A 23,384-nucleotide genomic window follows, 5' to 3' on the forward strand; every position below is an offset into this window, starting at 1 on the left:
AACAACTCAATTACAGGCACAATAAAAGAAGATTTTATGGCACAATTGTCTTTCACTGCACAGGTCTGCAGCCAGTGAGAACACACGTTTCAAAAATTACTAAATAAAATCTGTTAAATCCTATGTCTTGTCCTTCCTCTCCAAAACGTGATCATATTCAGCTCTTGTCTAAAGAACAGTGTGAGACCAAGGGTTACCAACCAGTAAACCACGCATGGGCACATACAGTATTGCATGTGACTGTGCATGGCATTAGCCCCTAATTTGCAGTAAATCAAGCGTAATCGCATAGTGTGACATATTTAGGGTCAGATCACCCCAACCCATGCGCAGAACCTTTATAAATATGCAGCAAACTGCATGGAATGAGATTAGGTTCCAAAATGTTTTGATGGCAAGACCCCCACTTGAAAACCAGGGGTGTAAGATTCTGGCTGTTTGTCTGTTGCCATAAGCAACCTGTTTTCCCTATAGCTAAAGACCAATAATAACAGCTTTAACACATTCAGAAAGGGAAATAAATGATTTTCCAGCCTACCTGCTGTGGAACCACTTCTCCCATGACCTCTATTCTCACAAGCAGGACACAGAGGATTAACTCATTGCTGACACACACACACACACACACACACACACACACAAGCACAATATCAGTGCTTACAATGCCACATCACTGCTGGCACTTATGTGTAAAAAAGATAACAAGGAAAACTGCTAAATGACTAGTCAAATGTAAAATCGCATAAATTCATCAGCTGGGAGACACACATACACACACTTTTGCATTTGTTAATGACAAACTCAGTGTACATTAGGCTTCAATATATTTGAATTTGCTTACTTCTCTTTACATAGGTGTGTATGAAAACTTTCACAATCTATTTAAGTAAATACGTAAAATAAAAGGACATTAAGAATAAAATATAGAAGCGAGCAGAGGCTGAATAAAATTTTCTGAGCATTTGGCTGCTTCTGTAAATGTATATATTTTTCCTTCCTCTTTGACTGTGAGCGCCAGTCTATCAGTTTTATCACTATGGCACCAGCGAGAGCAATAAGTCATTTTGATGTGTGAAGAACATAAAGCTGAGCTGTTTTCTACCTGTTTACCGGACAACCAGCCCAATGCAGACAAAGGCAGACTCAGACAGACATACCCAAATTTATATAAGCACACAAAAAGTCATGTGTAGGCCAGTGTGTTGGTGATATGAGGCCTGAGTGAGCAGAGAATAAGGATTTTAGATTCAGATTACTGGGGACAAAATCGACCACAAACAAGTATACACCCAAACATGAAAAGCATAACAATGACCTCTCCTCATACAGTCTGGTCTGGAGTGTGTGTGGGTGACATAATGTATAGTGGACATCAGTGTGTGTCTGTGAATGAATGACAGAAACAAAAAGATGCAATGAAAGTGAAAGAAAATAATGAAAGGGTGTTTAGAGGGAACCACGAAAAATTGGACATTCACAGTGGAGGGAGTTCAGAGAACTCACAAGGTTTATATGGAGAAGATGGAACATTTATTATTGTATTCAGTTATCCTGAAAGAGGAGTTTGTGAGGAATGTTCTAGAGGTGAAAGGAGTATCAGACAGGTTAATGAGTCTGAATATGGAAATTCAAGGAGTGATATTCAATGTTGTTAGTGGTTATGTCCCACAGGTAGGATGTGAGTTAGAAGAGAAGGAGAAATTCTGGAGTGAGTTAGATGAAGTGATGCAGAGCATCCCCAGAGGTGAGAGAGTGGTGATTGGTGCAGATTTCAAAGGACATATATGTGAAGGGAACAGAGGTGATGAGAATGTGATGGGCAGGTTTGGGATTCAAGATTCATGGTGTGTAAAATGACGCTTGTGGTGAGGAAGATGAAGAGGACAAAGGCGCAGCAGAGAACGAAGGTGGTGGAAGTTGAAAAAGAAGGAATGTTGTGTAGTTTTAAGGGAGGAGCTGAGACAGACTCTGGGTGGTTTGGAGGTGCTTCCAGATGACTGGACCACTACAGCTAATGTGATCATGGAGACAGGTAGGAGGGTACTCAGGGTGTCATCTGGAAATAGGAAAGTAAACAAGGACACTTGTTGGTGGAACGAGGAAGTTCAGCAGTGTATACAGAGAAAGAGGTTAGCTAAGAAGAAGTGGGACACTGAGAGGACTGAAGACAGTAGACAGGAGTACAGGGAGATGCAGCGTAAGGTGAAGGTAGAGGTGGCAAAGGCCAAACAGAGAAGTATAGAGAAGGTCATAGGGAGTTGCATTGTGTCTTTGTAGATTTAGAGAAAGCGTATGACAGGGTGCAGAGAGAGGAGCTGTGGTATTGTATGAGGACGTCTGGAGTGGCAGAGAAGTATGTTAGAGTGGTGCAGGACATGTATGAGAGCTGTAAGACCGTGGTGAGGTGTGCTGTAGGTGTGACAGGGGAGTTCAAGGTGGAGGTGGGTCTGCATCAAGGATCAGCTCTGAGCCCCTTCTTGTTTGCTCTGGTGATGGACAGGCTGACAGATGAGGTTAGACAGGAATCTCCATGGACTATGATGTTTGTACATGACATTGTTATTTGTAGTGAGAGCAGGAAGCAGGTGGAGGAAAATCTAGAGAGGTGGAGGTCTGCTCTGGAAAACAGAGGAATGAAGCTTAGCCGCAGCAAGACAGAATACATGTGTGTGAATGAGAGAGACCCAGGTGGAACGGTGAGGTTACAGGGAGCTGAGGTGAAGAAGGTGCAGGACTTTAAGTACTTAGGGTCAATGGTTCAGAGCAATGGAGAGTGTGAGAAGAGGATGAAGAGGGTTAAAGGGAGGCACATGATTCACTGTGGCGACTCCTGAAAGGGAACAGCTGTGAGGAAAAGATGAAGACACTTCAGTTCTTTCTGACATTTAGGACATGGCCCTTGTACCTATAGAGCCCAATTAGACTTTAGAGGTTCAAGTAAAAGATAAACCCTATTTAAGATGTAACTAAAAAAGTCAAAAACAAAAGAAAACATCAAAGTTTATCAAACTAGGACTTATAATATACATGTGAGCAAAAACACAAGTGACTCACTTCACAAATAGGCAACAAAAAAACAAACAAAATCACGGAAAAAGAAGACAGCAAGCAAACAACCATGGATGAAAACCATGAATGTGTTACTGGATTATACAATATAAAATGGTGCCCCATTAATTCCAGTTGCTGACAGTCAGCCTCATTTGCTCAAGATTGTAGTCTGGTGATATCACACAATAATGTCAAATAAACACCACACCCCTAACAGCCCATTCCCCTCCCCAGCTGTGCAGTGCTGGTCCAAGCCCGGTAGAAATTGGGGAGGGTTGCGTCAGGAAGGGCATCCGGCATAAAAACTGTGCCAAATTAACATGTGGACAATGATCCGCTGTGGCAACACTGAAATCATAGGATAAGCCGAAAGGACAAAAAAAAAAAAAAAAAAAAACTTGAGCTAAACACCCACCCAACACACATTTAAATGCATAAAAAAATAGATTTGCAATTTTCTTATGAGGAGAGAAAAACACTACAAACAAAAAACATAAAACACACACTGATACACTGTGTGTGTGTACACACACTCACACATACAAAATCTGCAATGTTGGAAATGAAGTTTAAGCAAATTTGTAGTAATGACTATTTTAATCCCTTTTTACTTCCATTTAAATCTGTTGTTCAGGTTACACTTAGATGGATTTGATCATCATATCACTGGTCAACCAGTTGATTCAATCTTCAGATAACCAAACCTGGAGGACTGAGAATCTTCACAGTCACACTGTTATAAACATGATTGTGCCTCAGGTTTCCAGCTGAACATTGCTGACTAAGTTAAATCAGAACTAAGTAGGCTTTCTCAGTGTCAAAACATGGCTAAACTCAGCAACGAAAGCTCTCCACTAATGGTCTCAGAAGACAATTAGCAGTTTCTAAATAATTCTCAGGAAAGGAAACAAGGCTAAATGCTTTGACTGGGCTAAAACATGAATGCATTTCATCATGGATCACTTGGGAAAAAGGCCTATTTACAGTTGAATTTAAGTTTGACATTTACTGTATGACAGCAACATAAGGGTTAGTGTAAGGAGGTGAACAGGAGAGAGTGGAGTTTTGCCAAATCTAGACTTAGACGCTTGCACCAGATCAACTACACCCTGACCAAGTAGAAGTATTACGCAGTTCTTTAAATCGTGCTGTGCATGTTTGAGGAGAAGTATTGCAACTGCAGCAGGATAATGACCTGAAACACATCTCAAAGACCAAACCAGACCAAGGAATGCTGACTTTCATGTATTTTCCTCCACAGTCAGCTGATGTCAAGCCCCCTGTGAAAGCCAAGTATTCACAGGAAGCTCTTTGGGACATCGTCATGTCAGGCCTGGATAACGTGGGTCATTGGGTTTGTGGAGTCACTGAATGTATGTTGTCATTAAATCAAAAGTATAGAATATCATTCCAAATACTGATATTTCAAATGAATCTTTTAAATGGAACACTTCATTATACCATCTATTAAAAAAAATCAATCAATAGTAAATAAACATAAATTCCTGTTTGCTTGAGCTGTTTGTTTCGGTTGTGAGGCAGAATGATCACGACACTATGGAGAAAGTTTGTTTTTCGCGTTCAAGGAATAAATGCTTGTAGAAATATGACCTCTCTTTTTTTGTGTGTGAATGGATAGGAGTGTGCAGAGTCTGAGTATAGATGTGCATGTTCTGTATAATCTTCATTTCATTATGTGCAACTGTAATTGATTTAGCCATTTCACCCTCATCTCCAGGATCAGCAGTGGTAGGCTCTGTCTGCTGTTTAGCTCTGTTCAAGTCAGCTGTACGAAGTGTTTGTGAGCGTTCATTTATTATCATGTGTGGAGGGATCACCTTGAGGTTAAGATCAAGTCTGACATAGTGTTTTTGCATGACTGCTGGCTGAAAAAGCCAAAAAACCCTGATCTTGCCTTACAGGTCTAATGGATTTACCCATGAACAAACTTGTAATGTGGATAGAGAGTATCATGCTTATAAAAGAAAGGATTGTGTATGTTGCTGGTAATAGTACAGTATCCAAGTACAATACAAAGTTTGCTGCAAACATACCCAGTGTCAGTTAATTCATTCTCTCTTAATTATTATGAAAACTGGCAATTTCGTTTTATTTTTCCAGGGTAAAGCCACTGACCGGGTCTTATTGAGACTGTGTGTAAAAAATGAGCCCACAGAGTAGTTGTGCAAGCAGCTCATTAGAAACCATATAGTCAGTAACTTTTTGTATGGTTTTAGGTACTGGGACAAGTTGTTGTAGTTATGCTTTCTGGGAGGAAAGGCCCCCCTATGGGAATTACCAAGACAAGTAACACTTAGTGAACCAGCACCACAATCTACAGTATAAAAGACTCAACTGCAGAGTAAAAATAGCTATCTAGTTATAATAAGTTATAGTCCAGGATGAACTTTTCCTTTAAATAAAAGCACAATGCATTTTCTGTTAATGGTTCTATAGATATTGAGAGGTATCTGATACGCAAAGGGCAGTGGACAGAATAGTGGTTACTATTGCTGCCTACCAGCTAAAAGGTTCCCGGTTTAAATCTTTCTGTGTGAAGTATGCAACTTGTCTGGGTGCACGAGTAGGTTTCGTCCAGGTACTCCGGTTTCCTCCCACAGTCCAAAGACATGCATGTTAGGTTAATTGGTGACTCTAAGTTGCCTGTAGGTGTGAATGGCTTTCTGTCTGTGTATGACTCTGAGATATACCGTCCACCTGTCCTCTCACCCAATGGCAGCTGGGATAGGCTCCAGCTCTCCATGACCCTGAACAGGTTAAACTATGACAGATGAATGAATGGGCTCATGAATGATTAGCATGCAGATCAGCAGGCGTTCATCATACATACGTTGCACACACAAAATAAAGACAAAGAGCATGATATGATCTCAAGTTGCAAACATGATGAAAATAAACTGCTAGCTATATGTAACACTACATTATATGTAACCACAAGGAACTGGAGATCAAATATACCAGGCTGTAACAAATTAATTTGAAATGGATTAAATTCTCATGTAGTCCTGTGTCACTGAAATCATTCAAGTTGAGTCAAATCAGCCCTGCCTAGTCTGTCTGTCCCTCCTAATTCTCTGCCCATCATGCTGTGCTCAGCATAATGAAATCTATTCAACTCAGACTAGACAGACAGACACACACTCATTTATTTTCCTTTTCTTGTAAGGGCTTCATTGACATAATGCATTCCCTAGCCCTTTACCCTGACCCTAACTTTGTCAAAAGATCTTAACTCAATTAGGAAATAATGTTATTTGGCCATAATCTGGTAACAAACGGGTGAAAGCATACTGTTGAGGATGACAGGAGAAGATAGCCTCCCAAAAGATGAAACCAACATGAATTGGATTTACCGCAGACTATATAACACTTGTTTCTCCCACTCTGTGGTATAATTTTTGACTACACACCAACTATTTTTCAGAGTCGAGGGCAGTAAGCATGATCAGCAGTGAAGCTAAGATGTCATCACTCGAGCCGGAAAAAAACACTGACACCACAAAAGCAACGTCTTTATTCTAATCAGCTGCCACTGTCACCTCCTGTCCACAGCGAAGAATTGAAAGGGCTTAAAAGCAGAGAGTCTTCAGATAGGGAGCATTATCCAAAGTCAAAGAAGATTCAACTTCCAGCATGAGGAAAAGGTTAGTAGAGAACCACACACAACCATATCCAGCTAAAGTACACACATACACACACTTTAAAATGGTAAAATGTTCACAGCTTGAAAGATACTGTGAAGACTCTTAACAGTCTTAGCTGAAAACATTAAATGTTGAGGATGAAGAAACAATACAGATGCAGGCCAGAAAAGTGAAAGACAGGCCAACAATGTCCAGCTTGTTCGATATGATAGAAACAGAAACAAAACAGTGTCACAATGTGTCACAAGTAATTTTCCTGGTTGAAATCAAATAAAAATATGTTTGGTGTTTCACAGTGAAAGACAAACTGCTGGAGATACCAATAGAGATTGTGTGTGGTGACACTTGAACTAATAAGATGACGACTTCATGCTTCACTTTAAAAGCTAATGAGTGAGAAGTAAAAAAGCCCATGAAAGCAATGATGCAGGTTGGAATCTAATGTGTGTAGTGTAAGAAGCAAATACTTATTAATACATTATTAGAGTAATGTTTCTGTTTTTGTTTTGCCAGTTGTTCAAGGTGGTAAAAAGGTGACTCTTGACCTGTGGTTTTCCAGAGTGTGAAATGAACATGAAGTAATTTACATTTGTACATTTTAAAACTGTGAACATTTTAATCTGTGTAAACTGAACTTTGAGCCATCACTTGTGAAGTCTGAACATTGCACATTTTTGAACGCAGTGTTATTTTCCTCTAAATGGAACCATAAAGTACCCGTGTTCTTGAAATGAGGCACAGCACCTTGTCCAACCATGTCCTATGAAAATGTTTAAGGTTTGTTCTTAATGTTCTTCGTGCAAAGGCAAACCCCATAGTGGCAGTTTTACAGATATAAAGTTTTGTTTTTCCTAACAATGGCATCAAGAGGACTGAAACCAAAGCTCCTTAAAGACATGCACTGGAATCCTAGTGTATTATCCAGAGGGGCTGTATGTAAGAACACAAACGTCTGATAATATCCAAATGAGGGCATGTGTGAACAGTGCAGGTAAATATCTGGAGAATCCTTTAAAAGCAAGTGAGCGTTTTGATGAAGTCTGTTTTGCAATTGCACTTAAAGTGGATAAATACGAAGATCCAATGGTAAAGAACACTCATTCTTGTGAAGACAATAACTACAATGGCCAACTGAAGAGACGACAACGTTGACATTGTGAGGTAAATTCAGGGAACAGCATAACAGCCTTTCATATATGATCTCCAATGTGTTGTAAACAACACATTGTAATTTCTGCAGTGTACATTATGGGTTATGTCCTGCCCCTTACATGCTCTTCCCAGGCACCACCCCTAGCCCAGATTATTTCCTCAGAAGCGATAACATTTCCCACACTCCTGGAGTTACTTTTAACTCTAAAGTAACTCCAGTAGACTGATTCAAACATTTCCTGCAGATATCTCTCTGTCCTCAAATCCTCTTGTTCAGATGCAAATACACTTCAAGCTCCTGACGCTGATGCCAACATTTACCATCCTCACCACCAACAAGCAGAAAACCTCTGCTTGGAGTGTTGGGAGTGACATGAGTCAGGGGCTTCTGTGTCTAAGCAGTAATAGAACTGCAAAGTAGGTGGTTATATTTTGAGCACTTCTGGTTATGACTGTAAAACTGCCATTTGTTTTTCCTATTGACAGTGTTACATGACTCACTGTTGGCACTGAGTAGCAGCACTTTTAAAGCTGGGATTCACATGAAATTCTCCTAGTTTGTCAGTACAAAATATTAACAGTTGTGTAAGAAAATGCCTGCCTCTAAGCACAAAACTGTATAAATAAAAATCTTGAGTACATTTGTAAAGGCACTGCCTCCTGTGAACCAGACTCCCTGAACAACACTAGCAGCAATGCACAGATAATCACTACTTGATGTCTTTGATTTAGGCTTCCTCTCTAACAGAGAATTTCACTTATTTCTGCTTGATAGTAAATGATGCAGCATTCTCATTTATTATAATTTCATAACAGCTACCTAAAGCACTGGGCAGAGTATTTTGGAATGAAGAAGAGTGTAGCAGTGCAGGGAAAGGGAGGCCTGGGTGGAGTGGGATTCATTTTATCCCATGCTAACGCTAGGTTGTTATCCAACCTGTACTGAGGTTTATTTGCCTTTACTCACTGGTTAAATGGATCTGGGGCAAGAATACCAAAGTAAACAGAGAAAGTCTATCCTGTTCTGTACCTGCTAAAATTCCTATGAGTAAAAAATTGCTATGAAACCAAACTTTGCAGCAGATGCTAAATGCACTTAGTAAGACAAGCTGTTTTGTAAAATATGCTGGTTTGGGGTTGGATTGACATTAGATCCCGTTTTCATCAGAAACAAAATGTTCCAGAGTGCGACTCGTCTGGGAATAAGCTTTGGTCACTGCAATCGCTGTGAACTAACTACACCATGGGAAAAGACCAAGAGTTTGATTGAACCAGCCTAAACAAAGTAGGTGTGAAAATGCCCTAAGTTGTATATGGTAGTATGACACCTATGACAAACACATTTTATTCCAGCAAGAAATATTAATTTACAGATTTTCAAACTTTTTCCTGCTACATAAATTAACAGATGGATTTTGGTTTAATTTTGGATGTATTTGACAACTATGGGCTCATGCTTGGCTTACAAATTCAACATTGAGCGATTAGTTTTAATTTACTGTTGCTATTATTTGTGTCTGTCTTCTTCTCTGTTGAAATCTCGTAATTAGTTTCATAATCAAAACTGTCTATCTTGGCAATCTGATAAAGGAAACATGACTTCTTAGAAAAAAGTTAATAAACGATAAAGACAGTCTAAAGTCTAAAGAACGTGGATGGTGGTGTTGTACAGACAGTTAAACCCACTGAGGTAAATTTGTAATTTTGGGAAATTAGCTATGTTCTATAAATACAACATTTAATTTGATTTGAACATATAAAGGAAAAGATACTCGATTTGTCGGCTGTGACCATTATGATGCATAGTATTATGCTGACTGATGTTGGACATAGTGTAGAATAGTGCTCATTAAAAGGACCTTTCCATATTCATGTATCTCACCCCAATCCAATAACCTACAATGTATTCCAACTTCATGTTATTAGTTCTCTGATGGCCCTATCAAGTAACTTCTGACAATCTATTCTTAGCTTATTACAAATTAAAAATCTACTTTATTACAGGGAAATGAAGTCCCCATGCAGCAGTTCACAAACAGACACTTAGGGGCTGCACATGTTCGACTGAATCCAAAGTAAACTGAACTGAAAAAGTGCTGAGAATAGCCCCCAACAAACTCTCTAGCCTGACGGATGGATTTCTGCCAGTCAACACTTTTTCCCCTAGTTTTACTCTCCACATGTGCCTCTCTCTCTCTCTTTCTCTGATATTGCCTGTTGGCTGGTTTTATTTTTCTCTTCAGTGTTTCTGCCTCTATTAGGTCCTGGTTGCTTTTTTCCAGTATTCCTTTAACTCTCTTTCTCTGTCTTGCCTCTACTACTCCAGTTCCCAAACTTTGCCATTTCCTCAATGAGCTGATACAGGTTGAGCTCTTGGCCAGCACAAGCATCAATAGTGGGACTATACTGGAGTGCTGGGCACCTTGGAGAAACCCAGAGCACTTGAAAAATGCCTTGTGGATACTGGAGGCTGTGAAATGATCTATCGACCAGGGTTAGGATAGAAACAGTATTGTAATGCAAAACGCTTGGGTGCCTTTATCTGCAGATGGTGCGATACAGTGTGGCTCCATGTTTAATTTCCACATGAATTCATCTGTCCTCTCTAGTCCAATCTTTGACCTCTCTCCGAGTGACACATCACAGATGGTCATTTTTCACCGACAGCTACTCAATCTGGTGTGCAGATCATGATGCAACACCTAGTCGACTGGTGTTGGTCTATGTCTGGGGTGTCACGTTTCAACACATTCCTGCTGTGCCTAACGCTCAAGTTGCCTGCAGATCTGCCACTTTGGCCCAACTGTCACCGAGATGGACTGTAATGACTTTGTCAGGCCAGACATTGCTCAGCCACTCATCTCGAGCAACGTGGCATTTATAATTGGACAGTCAATCTTTCTCGGGACAATTGCATAATCAAAAAAGTTGTGTCTGTGCCTTGTAACAGTCTGTTGTGCTACAGCAGATGTCCAAAAGTTTTTTGAGAGTGAAATGACTTTATAATGCCATTCTGGGGCATCGGTTTTAGAAAAGCTTTTTGATTTGTGTTTACAGCCACACTCTTTTTTTTAAAAGCTGCAGTGCCTTCCCTGAAATAGATTGAATAACACAAATAACATAATCTATACAAGCGAGAGGCATTGACTAAGACTGTTTCTAAGTGTAAAGTCCTCTTCTTCAGCCCAGAAACCCTCAAATAACAATGAGCTGAAGGTGAACTTGACAATGAACGATCACATGTAAAAAATGTTTTAATCTAAAAGCTGGGGACAGCTGAAGACAAACTCAGACTTTCAGAGATTGGACAGTTCACAATTACAGTTTGGCCAGCTGTCACAGCTGTGACACTGTTCTGAAACAAACACAGCAGTGACCAGCAGCTTTCACTTCTTACAAGCAAATCAATTTGCACTGAAAAGAACAAAAGATGAAAAAAAGCAGCAAGACCCTGGATGACAGGGGCAATCCCAACCTCAAAGTTAAAGGCGTCATGACTTCAGGTTTTCTTGGGTTGTGGCACCATTGTCACCTACAGTATATCCATGGTAAATATCAAACATGTTGAACAGAAAAAGCTACAGTGACTAGATCTTATGACTAAAGAGTAAAATCTTTACACAAGACAGAAATTTTTCTACCAACTGTCAGCACTGATTGAGCCAGGATAAATATATCCATCTGTTGATAACATACTATAGTTAAAATATGTTTGCTGCTAAGGTAAAAAGTCTTGTTGCCGTGCATAACAGGAAGAAAATCAAAATGTCTCCAAGTCAGCACACATGCCTTTCACAACAGAGCCATAGACTTGCTTCTCTGCAGGAATGCACAGGGGCAACAGGGAGCAAATGCCCCTGCCACTGTGCCCTTTTTAAAATCGAAGCACTGACTTTCTATACAAGAATCCGTACCCCTGAACACCGGAGGAGCTGAAAGAACCAATGGTATTTTCACCATACATGCTACCTGCTGCCCACATTTTTCTTCTCTTCAGGCACTGCTCTATAAAGCACTGTTCACCACTGATTTCATGCAATCAATTAAATAGAAAGACATTCATGTCCAATCTGTGTAAAATGTCTGTACCTCCTTCACATGGACAAGTGCTCAATTTCTGAAATGCCAAAACATGCTGAAAGGAAACAAGCCTTTATTTTTCATACAGCTGCAGCCTATAATTTGTCTTATATTTTCTATTCACAGTGTGCCTTTTTTTTGAATATCATCCAAACATACTAAAGAGAATCTCAAAATTCATCTTTGCTTTCAGCAGCCTTGTGCAGATTCATTTAGTATTTGACAGAGCAAAACAAACAAATAAAAGATTGTTTATTGCCTACTACTGATAAAGCGACAACAAAAATGTGGATTAAATATGAAAAGAAAAACCTTTTGAAAAATAAAAGATGGGTTACAGAAAATTATGTTGGAGTCATATTTAATGTGACTCCAACTTATTCCAAAGTTATTACATTTATATGCTAAAGTATCGTAATAATAATAGTTATTCCATAACATAACAATTCAAGCAAAGATACAATTGGACTACTATTAATTACCGATTTACTGATACGAAAATAAGAAATATTCAATACAGAAAAAGTTATTCTTATAAGCCTTCACAAATATAGGTTTGTGGAACATAAAGAGACTTCAGATTGCAGGTCTAACATTCACATGGTCAGCACTTAAACAATTCAGCAGTCCCCACAGTCTATGGATGACGATGTGCACATCTAAAGAGGATTTACTGAAAGTTCACATAGAGGGCAATTAGCACATTTGTAATGCAACCCACATGTTCTCCTCTTCAAGGTTAAATCACAGTCAAGAAAGCTCTTATGTGTTATGTTTAAAATTTACATTGATGTGCAGAAGTTAGTTGATATATGTTCATCAATGGAGTTCGGTGCCTGCGGCATTATGTCTTCTAGCAATTATAAGGAGATGATTGTTTGATAAAGCACAATGACCCAAGTGGTGACTTTATTGGATTTCAATGGGCCACAAAAGGCAGGTCATGTTACCTTGTGAGAACACATCAGGTGTTATTAGGTTTTCGAAGCTCTATTAGATGTATCCTATTAGACTCATATTGCTTCTCTCTACTTCCTTTAACAGAAAGCTCTGGGCACCTCTTCCATTTTCAGGTCCACATATGCTACAGTGTAGGACTTATAAATAAAAGTGCAGAGGACAGCAAACCAGTAACCACTCTGTTACACAGAGCAAACAAGGGTCAAGCTTTTTGCAGAGCTAGTGATTGAACTGGGATACTATAGAATGAAATGGCACATTAGAGGATAACTTAGCATGTCACTAACCTTAAAGTGCAAGAAAGAACAAAGAGTTGATTTAAAGAGATAAACGTAATCCATACAGTTTCCTTGGCACAAAAAGCTGGCTTCTGGGTAGAAGGAGGATAGCTAACTTATTCCCTGGGAACAGAGAACAATGTTAGAAACAAGAAAAAGGCTTGGTAATAGTGGAGATTGCTCACTGGTGCCCCAATTATATAGACAGAGCTGTGGCCCTGGGACACAACTTAATGACCGTAATAAGGCTTGTCTGTCTCTTGAAAATCAGCTTAGAGAGCATCTACACGGACCTACAGCATCACTCTAGCCTTAGTTCAATTTAAACAAGCAGAACCAGGAGCACGGTGTTTTAGAAATAGGTGGAAGGAAGAGTTAGACACAGTCCACCATCGTGACTTTGATTTCCATGCAGGTAGATGGACCATGACCCCCAAGTCTACCTCATCCCATTTAAAGCCCTTGATGAGGATCAATTTGAATTTCAGCACCTCTGGCGGCTGCAGCTGCTCTTTAATTCTGTAAAGCTGAGCGCTCTGTGATTAATGACAGGTGCTTCTCTGGGGACATGGTCAATAAACACATCGGTCCAGGAACTTAATACCAGGCTAAATGCCAAAAGGGAGACACGCTTTCTCCTGGAGGGAGCACCACCCAGAACGATGGAGTTAAAGGAAGCAGAGAGCAAAAAGGCAGACCAAAAACTTTTCACACTGGCTTTTTTTTTTTTTTTTTTTTGATTGACTTTACTGATGAGAGCTTGGATTAAAAATAATTCAATCCAAGCAACCAAGGGCAGTGCGCTACTGCACTGTCCTTTCAAAAAATCTCAAGATAGAAAGGCTGATAGTGCTGGAAGAGACAGAGGGAGAAAGAGCAAGGAGCTGTTATCGTTTGTGTGGCAAATGTGTGTGCACGTGTGTGTCCTCATGGGAAATGAAAACACATGAATAAATAAGTCCAGACAAGATAACCTGAAAGTCACAGTCAGCCGTCTATTGGCAGCGACAAAGCCCACTCCAGGGACAAACACATGACTTTAATATGAATGCTCATTAATATGTCATATACCAGCCCCATCATATTCTGTATGCATCAACACTGTTTTCCACACAGATTAGCACCTTTGATATCATGAAAAGTGGAGTGCTTGACATAACAAAGCACTGTATAATCCTGTAATCTTCTTATTGGCACAATTACCACAATACTAACATACAAACTAATAATGCCAGGGGAGAGGAGGAGGGGGCTGAATAAAGTTTCCACTGCAAGGTCACACTACAGGTTCTAGTTCTCTTAATGGGGCAAATGCATATCAGAACATATGTGGTACATCTATTCACTTGATGGTTGTGTAATAATGTGGATAATTATGGTGTGTGTGTGTTCCCCGGGGCTGGCTGTAACAACACTGACCTCCAGTGTGCGCACAGAAGGACAGAGGCAGAGCTTTCCTTGGTGGCTCTGTGGACTCCCCCGCTGTCAGTCACCGGGCTCTGACAGCAATGTGACCTCCAGCAGACAGCCTCTGTTCATTCCATCTATTAAAATGGACAGGAGCACGCTCTTAATTCTGTAACAGACCTTCAGAAGTCACATACGCTGAGGTTTTTGACGGCCAGCCAATTTGCAATGACAATGCAGAGACACACATTAAACAGCCGCAGCCCACGATGATCTTATTTAATCTATGATAAATATTTTTCTTTCTTATTTTGCCGTTTTTATCTCCTCCTCTTCAATAATCGTTCCTATCTCTTCTCCGGGGCGGAGCGGGTCCCTGCTTCGTTTTTTTTTTCTCTAATGGGAAAAAAAACACGTGGTTGTTAGAAACCTCTCTCCGGACACGGCGGGGAGGCGGAGGTGGAGAGATGCGGGCGCAGTTCGGGATGGGAGAAGACGCGGTGAGGAGGGAGCATGGACATTATTCCTGCACGCTTTTGGACTTAAGACTTCGCATTTTGCGACTTCTGTCTCTCTCTTTTTATTTTTTCCTCAAAAGGGACTTGCATTTAAAATGCGGAGGATGAGGAGAGAAGAAAAATGCCATTTAAATCCTGTGGGGAAATGCGCGCTGTCCTAATTGGTAAATTGTTTATTATTTCCACACATTTTACATTTTTAAAAGTCACACCTTACTGCAAAAATACTTGAAATGGATTTCCTAAATATTTCCAGTCTGGAGGACGGAGTAGAGGCAGAAAACATCTCTTCTAATTTCACCTCTCCGAACCAGTACAGCCAGCTCGCTGTCTGGACTCTGGCCGGACTTGTCAGCTTTCTCATTTTATTTACAATAATTGGGAACGTCTTGGTTGTCATCGCCGTTTTAACGAGCAGGGCTCTAAAACCACCCCAGAACCTTTTTCTTGTCTCCCTGGCCAGCGCAGACATACTGGTGGCCACCCTGGTCATGCCATTTTCTCTGGCAAATGAACTTATGGGCTACTGGTTTTTTGGTAAAATCTGGTGTGACATCTACTTGGCTCTGGACGTTTTATTCTGCACTTCTTCTATTGTTCACCTGTGCGCTATTAGTTTGGACAGGTACTGGTCAGTGACACAGGCAGTAGAGTATAACTTGAAGAGAACACCCAAAAGAGTCAAGGGGATGATTGTGGTGGTGTGGTTGATCTCAGCAGTCATCTCCTTTCCACCACTTATATCAATGGACAGGAGAGGCAGTGAGGCCAGTCCCCAGTGCATCCTGAACGATGAGACCTGGTACATCCTCTACTCCAGCATTGGATCATTCTTCGCCCCCTGCGTCATAATGATACTGGTCTATATACGGATCTACCAGGTGGCAAAGACCAGGACCAGAACAATGTCAGAGAAGAAGAGGGACTCACCACTGGAGAATGGGATGGACAAAGCTGAGCCAGGCAAAGGTGGGTCATTAAAGTCCAACAGAGGAGGAAGCATGAAAGACCAGGACCGTGAGAATGGGCACTGCCAGGAGCAGCCAGTTCCATCTCCTCTGCCAAATGACGCGAAACATCCACAGACAGACCATGACGAGGACTTTGACGAGAGCAGCTCATCAGATGAGAAACTTAAAAAAAGCTCCAGCTCCTCCAAACATCACCACGATGACAGGAAAGACAGAAAGTCCAGCCGGAAGAGCAGCTCCGCCTCTAAATACTCCAGCAGGAAGTCGCGTGCCAGCTCCAGGTCTATAGACCTGTTTTCTTCTCGTCGCAAACGCCGGGGGACTGTCAACCGGAAGAAAGCCTCTGCTGCTCGGGAGAAACGCTTCACCTTCGTCCTTGCCGTTGTCATGGGTGTATTTGTTGTGTGCTGGTTCCCTTTCTTCTTCTCCTACAGCCTGCATGGAATCTGCCGGAAGCCATGCGAGATCCCAGAGACACTGTTCAAGTTCTTTTTCTGGATTGGCTATTGTAACAGTTCACTAAACCCGGTCATCTACACCATCTTCAACCAGGACTTCCGGAGAGCCTTCCAGAAGATCCTATGTAAGTCTTGGAAACGCTCTTTCTAAGGGGCTTGGGGTGGGTCCTCCATTGGATGGCTTTCTAAAAGTTTTACCCTGCAGACAAAAATTGGAGCTGTAGGATAAAGTGCTGGCCTGGGGCGCTCTCACACCTTCACGTTCAGGGATTGCACTTGAAGTGAAGAGATGTTTGACGGATCAACGGATTGAACCAAGGGGGAGAAAAGGGGTTTAAAATACGAGAGAATAAGCACTATATTAGGATTCACAGGAGAGGATCTCATCCAAGACCATGTGGCTTTTAGACTCTGATGTGGGCTTCAGCTTATTGCAACCCCCCCCTCAATTCTTGCCCTGTCATTTAAATACAATAAACTGCCTCAGTTAGTGATGCATGCACACCACAGTGGCTGCACTGGGATGAACTTTGCAAGAGAAAAAAGGTTTACAGAGAAACTTCATTTACAATGTGACCTCATTCAATGAAAATAACGCGAAGGCCTTGACAATCTCCTCACAACTGTTGTTTGTGACACCAGATAGTGGCACCTGTCTTCTCTTTCTGTCTGTTACTCAAATGTTCTCTACCTTTCTATCATGTCACATTCTCAACATGACTGTCAATGGGACGAAGGGGCTCTTTGCTTACTGTTTCAGTAGCAAAACTGTTAAAAAAAAAAAAAACATTCTCTAGAAATACAGTTTTATATATATGCTTCTGTGATCTGCGTGTGGCTAAAAATGAGTGCTGCAGTGGAAACTTTAAATCAGGACGTGCTGAAGTTGGACTCGATCTGAATATGATGGCATGCACAGTACAGTAGGGTGGCGTCACAGGCAATTTTCTCTCCCAGGCATGTGTTTGCACCTTCCTGTCCCCTCAGAGAAAATAGATGGAATACAGAAGTACTGCTGAGGCAGATGGGCACCCACTGAGAGTTTCACTGCGTGTGTGTGTGTGTTTGTGCAAGAGAAAGAGAAGACAAAGTGTATAACAATGCATAACTGTGTTGTGATGAAGAGAGTTTACAACATCTTATCCCAACTACTAGTTTAGTGATTGTCTGTGCGTGCGTGCGTGTGTGCGTGTGTGCATGTGTATAAGCCTGCTTTCTCAAATGGCCTGATTCTCTCTGGTCAAGTGTCTCTCTATTCTCCCCATCCTATTTTCTGTCATGTGTCTTTTCTGTCACTTCCAGCAACAAAAACACTTGGCCACAGTAAAACACCAAACATCTTAACACTCTGTTTAATGTCAGCTGCTGCTTGCACACACAAACACATTGTTAATATATACACATGAAAAAGTACAGTCAATATTTTTATCTTTAAAGCATTTATAGCCAGAAGGGCTAATGCTTGTTTTCTTGTGTAAATAATTTAAAACAGTCCAGTATTATTGTGTGGTGGTTCATAATCACACATATATCTGTAGATGATGTATTGTTTGTAAAATGAACAACGCGCTAAAATATTTTCATGTTACACCAACCTCTGTCCTTTTCTAAAAGAACAAGTGTTTACTTCTCTACTTTGCGCACATTCAAAAGATCAAATAAAGAGTTGAATTCAAGTGTCATTTACAGACTGGATACTGTTAATATGAATATTGTGCCACTGCTGGTTATTTTTTGCACTGATGCAGTCACTGGAGTTACTCATAACTTATGACTAATTATCTTTTTTAAGTGCAGTCATTTTAGGGAAGCCTCACTGGTAACCTGCATTTGAGGTTCAAGCACTGCAGTTAAATAACCTATAAACAGCATAAATTATGTCATAAAAATGCAGCTTATGGACGTATGGACACTATATTAGTAGGATTCACTCATAACTGCTAGGAGTGTATGCAAGCCTGCATGTGAACAATTTAGAGATGAAGTTTTAATTCAATTCAAGGGAACACGCAGAACATTGAAGATGGCTTTTATGAACGTATACTTGAGCTTTGTGGGCCTAAACACCATGTTAAACCAGTTAGACCCTTAATTTATCATTAATTCAAAACAGTATGGCTTTGATCGAGTGGTTATCTTCCTTCCCTGCAGTTTGTTTTCTTGATAATCAGTGGTGTATCTTATCAGATCATAATAATAATTTCAATACCATGGTGTAAACATACTCCAGCAACATAAAGTTCTTACAAAAGTATTAGCTGAATAAGAGACTTTAAGTACTAAAAGTATTATTACTCTTCATGCACCATGGCTCATTATACATCAGCAAATATGAAATTTGTTGAAAAAATTATTGATGCATTTTATTGTATGCCTGCACTTTCTAGGAGTGTTTTCCTAATGTCTAATGGTTGGTTGGTTGAGTTAAATTAAATCTATATAATTGATCTTCTTGTTAGAATACAGAAAATCCTTTTGAAATGAAAATGGTTTCTGGGTTCAATCACTAGAAGCGTTTGAGCAAGAGCTCGGTTCCATCCATGAAGAGGGGTCAGTTGCATCCACTTTTACTGATACAGTGTTTGAGTATATATTGTATGTGACTGCACAGATCCTGTAGTCCACAGAGTTCAGATGTGGGTAAGAGTTTAACACGGAGACCAGACAATTTCTGCAGATCCAGACAAGGTCTTTGCCTGCCTCATTCTTATTATTTATCGCCTAAAACCAGACTAGCATCGCTTTCACGACCAAGCAAAATGGACTCCATCATCGCTGCCCCTCCCTTGTTAGACTGCTTATGGCTGGTTGTATCAGCAGGTCACATCATCATGCTGCTGGTGGTTTGCCCCTCTGTTGCACATCTGAACCAAAATCCATTAAATGATCCTGAAAAATGCACAGATGGAGACGCACTCTGCACTGTCCAAGCCCCCACTTCCTTTTAACTCAGTTTTTCATGAGAGAAAGGCAAAAGGAGAACTAAATATGATTTCTTCATCGTGAGCATGTATTCTATTTTAATTTCATTACTTATTTAAAAGTACGGCATTATACGCAAGCACCGTTCATCATATACACTTGAGTTGCTGAGATCAGACAAGAGAAATCCAACAAACAAGTGCTAAAAAGGAAAAATATTCATGAACTGAACTTCAAAAGCATCATTCTATGAATCTTTAAAGTTCACATTACTATGTTGCCTTCCTCTGATAGGCAATGATGTTGTCTTCAACTTAGCCTGACCTCCCAGATCCTCTTTCTTCTTTGCCACACTCACACACATCTGAACTATATTTCAGTAGATCTACAGCACATGAGTGTTCAGGGGTGGGAAATCAAGACACCGCACTGTGAAGAGTTGGATGTTTGTACTGTCTTTTGTGGTAAATACTCATGTTGTGTTTTTAAGGCTATGTGAAATGTGAACGAGATCAGCTTTCACTTAAGCAGACTTTGGTTTCTGGGTGGGTGGGGGGTTCAAAGGAATGTGCTTTGTTGAGAGAACTTGAGAACCTGAATCCTTGAAAAAGCTGATTGACAATGTCACTCCAATTTTCCTTGAGTAAATTGTTTTCTCTCTGCTTTAATCCCACTTTCTAGTGAAGCCTCTTTTCCCTTTTCTTGAAATGAATTATTAGAAGAAACACTCTTTTCAAAGAATTCCAAAAACATATTCAGTACATACAGTGAGTGAACAACATTATTATATGTAACTTCATGTAGAATCGTGTTGCTTGTAGTGACAAAACTAGACAATTTGCTGTTTTCACTCACTCTAAGGAGTTCAATAGCATGTTTCAGCCTATTGTTCCAGCGGGTAATGGAAATACTGTAGGTATATAATGCATCTAGAACATGGTTCCCAACATTTGGGTCCCGACTTCCACTAAGGCTTGACAACATTTACCAGGGACCTGCAAGGCCTTCTAATTTTACAGGTTCAAGAAAACATTTTGGGGAACACATGACAACCACTCTCACAGAAAAAGGGGAGGAACTGGAACACAAGCTATGTTGATAGAACAGCCTAAATCTTCATTCAAAACGTACTGGCACCGAAGAGTTAAAAGGACAACGGTCAAGCCTTAATATATATGAAAACAGTGACTTAAAAAGAAGCCTACATGCATTAAACAAAAAGTGAAATACCAAAACAATTAATCACTTAGACAAGGTTCCTTAAGAAAAAATGTTGGTAACCACATGAAGCAGAATTGCAAATGAATGTTATTTTTGTATCTGCTGGTTGTGTAAATAAGCAGCCATATGCTAACAAGTTTGACGTGACAGTATAAAAAGGTAACTTGTCAGTGTTGTGATACAGCCCCATATCATCAAGCGTGTGTTGAAAAAAAATCTGTGACTTTTTGAAATGACACCACTATCAGGTCTGTGCATAAATAGGGTGATTAACTTAGCTTAGCATATAACTACGATCTGGCCTGCTCCCTTTTTATACTAAACCAGTCTTGTCATCTTCTGGCTCCAGCTCCATACTTAAAACACTGGCATGAAGGTAGTATTGATTTTCTTCATCTAAGAAAGAAAGAAAGTCCAAAACCTAAGCCGTTTCTCTTAGATAACACTAGAAAACACACAAACAGTTACAATGATTTTTAACACAGATGTGGAACAGAGATAGAACAGTAAACTAGAAAGACTATCAGTACCTCTCTGTCACCGCTGTCTAACAAAAACAGTTGTGTCAGTGAAGGACAAAGGGTTCTAGTATGGATTTCATTCAATGCCATGTTCATACCCTTAGGCAATGGGTGTGTGAACACCATGTCATTTTTCATGCTTTCCGTCAGCGTTTTTCCCGTAGAACAACACTCGAGGTGTGGTTGCCAGCAGGCAAATAGAACATGACGAACAGCGTCTGAATACAAAAGTATACTAATTAATAAAACAGAATGCCCAGGATTACGTTTCAGCACTGAGGCGGCACGTCAGAAGGTAGGCGCATAGCACAAGGCACTTCGTTGCGAGGGCAAATCAATTCTTTAATCAATCCTTGCACCTTTTTTACTTCCTCTAGGTTCTCCATAGCCCCTTTGTCCTCTCAGCAAGGATGGAAACACCGAGGACTCCATCCCTCGCACACCATCTGCCATGAGTCTCACATTCCTCACGTACTGTCTTACACCCTCTTTCTCTCAAGCCTACAGTATCAATCTCTCCCATCTCCTTAGTCTGACTGCAGCCGTCCATTCCGCAGCAGCCTCTGCTCCACTTGCATGATACACGCAGTTTTCTGTACATACACAGGTGATTGCTTTTTATCAGACATACCTTCTCAAAGCGCCGCTCTTAATATCATTTTCTTTAGCATGGCTCAGAGCTTGTTGGTTCAATTACGTGTTTAATTCAAGGAGTAAGAGACATCATCTCTGTGGATTACATTTTAACAGTGGAGTTGACTAGGGTACTTGCACAGGGGACTTGCGCCTTCTACTTTCTAACAGCACTGGCAGATGTCAGCTCTTACTTGTCTCCCAGTTGTTAAAGCATTCACAAGCTGCAGCAATAGCACCAACAAGTTGTCTATGTTACCCACGAGTAAAGGAAAACTTTAATGGACATCGTATTGTATTGGCTAGACACGCGAAAGCTCTCAGGGCCTTCTTTAAATTTGTTTATGTTACGATTTAAATGAAATTCACTTAAACTAATTTCTGGGCTGAACAGCACTAAAAACAAACTGAATGTGTAGTGAACACTAACAGTGGTACATTATAAAAGATTGGGAAGGCAGATAGAGGAAGTGAATAATGGGCACTTACTTATTTACTGTTCCAAATGCCTGATTTCCGTTTGACCTTGCATATTTATTTCAGCCTAGAATGGCTACAGCCATGCTAGTGGCTTTGTAACACAACCTGTTACTACCACATACACAAACTCAAAATACATGGAGGAGCGATGGGAATTAGTTTTGCATTTATTTAGTCATAACTCAAAGCAGAGGACACAATTCAATTTTGACCAGATGGTGGCACTATTGTTGGTGAAAATGTCAGAGATCACCAACGTCATTACAACTTATCAGTGGAAGACATGGATATTTCGTTCCGAAACTCCATGGCAATACACCCAACAGTTGTAGGGTTTGCTATTCCATTCAGGGAATGTTAAAATATGTATCATTGAATAACTAAAGTTAGACCTCCTGGTGCCCGAGTAGAAAAATTAGTAGCCTTCATTATCTGGTGAACATAAAGGTCTGCACACAAATTTCATCCATTCAATATCTTAATGTTTAGTCAAGCCCATTCACTGGGGGAAAAGTCACGGAATCACCAGAGAACACGAACGTCTGCTCAAAATGTCATGCCAATCCATCCCATATTTGTCAGGTATTTCAATGTGGACCAAGACTCTTTGTGGTATAATATGCTATCTCTCTCAAGAACAAAGGTGTTTTTAGATAAAAGCTGTGTATATAATCTTTGTCCGAAGACATGAGGTCTATTGTGGCATGATTTTGAGTCTGTTTATCACTGGAGTATTGCATTTATAAATGTGCTTCTGAAGCTCTGGTGTCCAGTATAGCTGCCTCCATCTACCAGTTCTACACCCTCAGGGTCAGGAGTTCATACCCTGGTGCTGTTATCTATTCTGCTCCATCCATTCATCTCAACGTACTTCCTCTCAACAATAACATCTCTGTCTGTAAAGCAAAATCATGCAGAAAATGAAAAATGGAAAAGATGATCATGTGTCTACTGTGAGACAAATCAAAATAAATCCCTTAATTCTGTGTGGTTTGTACTGTAATGTCTTCTGTTGGTTTTCACTTAGCTCAGCTCTACACGAAGGAATAAACACACAGAAACACAAA

The 23,384-nt window shown here is 40.4% G+C and overlaps 1 protein-coding gene across 1 annotated transcript; it reads left to right on the forward strand.

The window, feature by feature from the left end:
• The first annotated feature begins 14,625 nt into the window (after positions 1–14,625).
• On the forward strand, positions 14,626–23,282 carry adra2c (adrenoceptor alpha 2C). Its single transcript, XM_067499319.1, has one exon. It carries the CDS (start codon positions 15,345–15,347, stop codon positions 16,689–16,691), a length of 1,347 nt encoding a protein of 448 aa, XP_067355420.1. The 5' UTR covers positions 14,626–15,344; the 3' UTR covers positions 16,692–23,282.
• The last annotated feature ends 102 nt before the right edge of the window (positions 23,283–23,384 follow it).

This window comes from Channa argus, chromosome 3 (assembly GCF_033026475.1).
Source record: "Channa argus isolate prfri chromosome 3, Channa argus male v1.0, whole genome shotgun sequence".
NCBI classification, from domain to species: Eukaryota; Metazoa; Chordata; class Actinopteri; order Anabantiformes; family Channidae; genus Channa; species Channa argus.

Coding starts and splice junctions, on each gene's coding strand:
- adra2c (XM_067499319.1), top strand. CDS start 15,345: ATGGATTTCCTAAATATTTCCAGTCTGGAGGACGGAGTAGAGGCAGAA.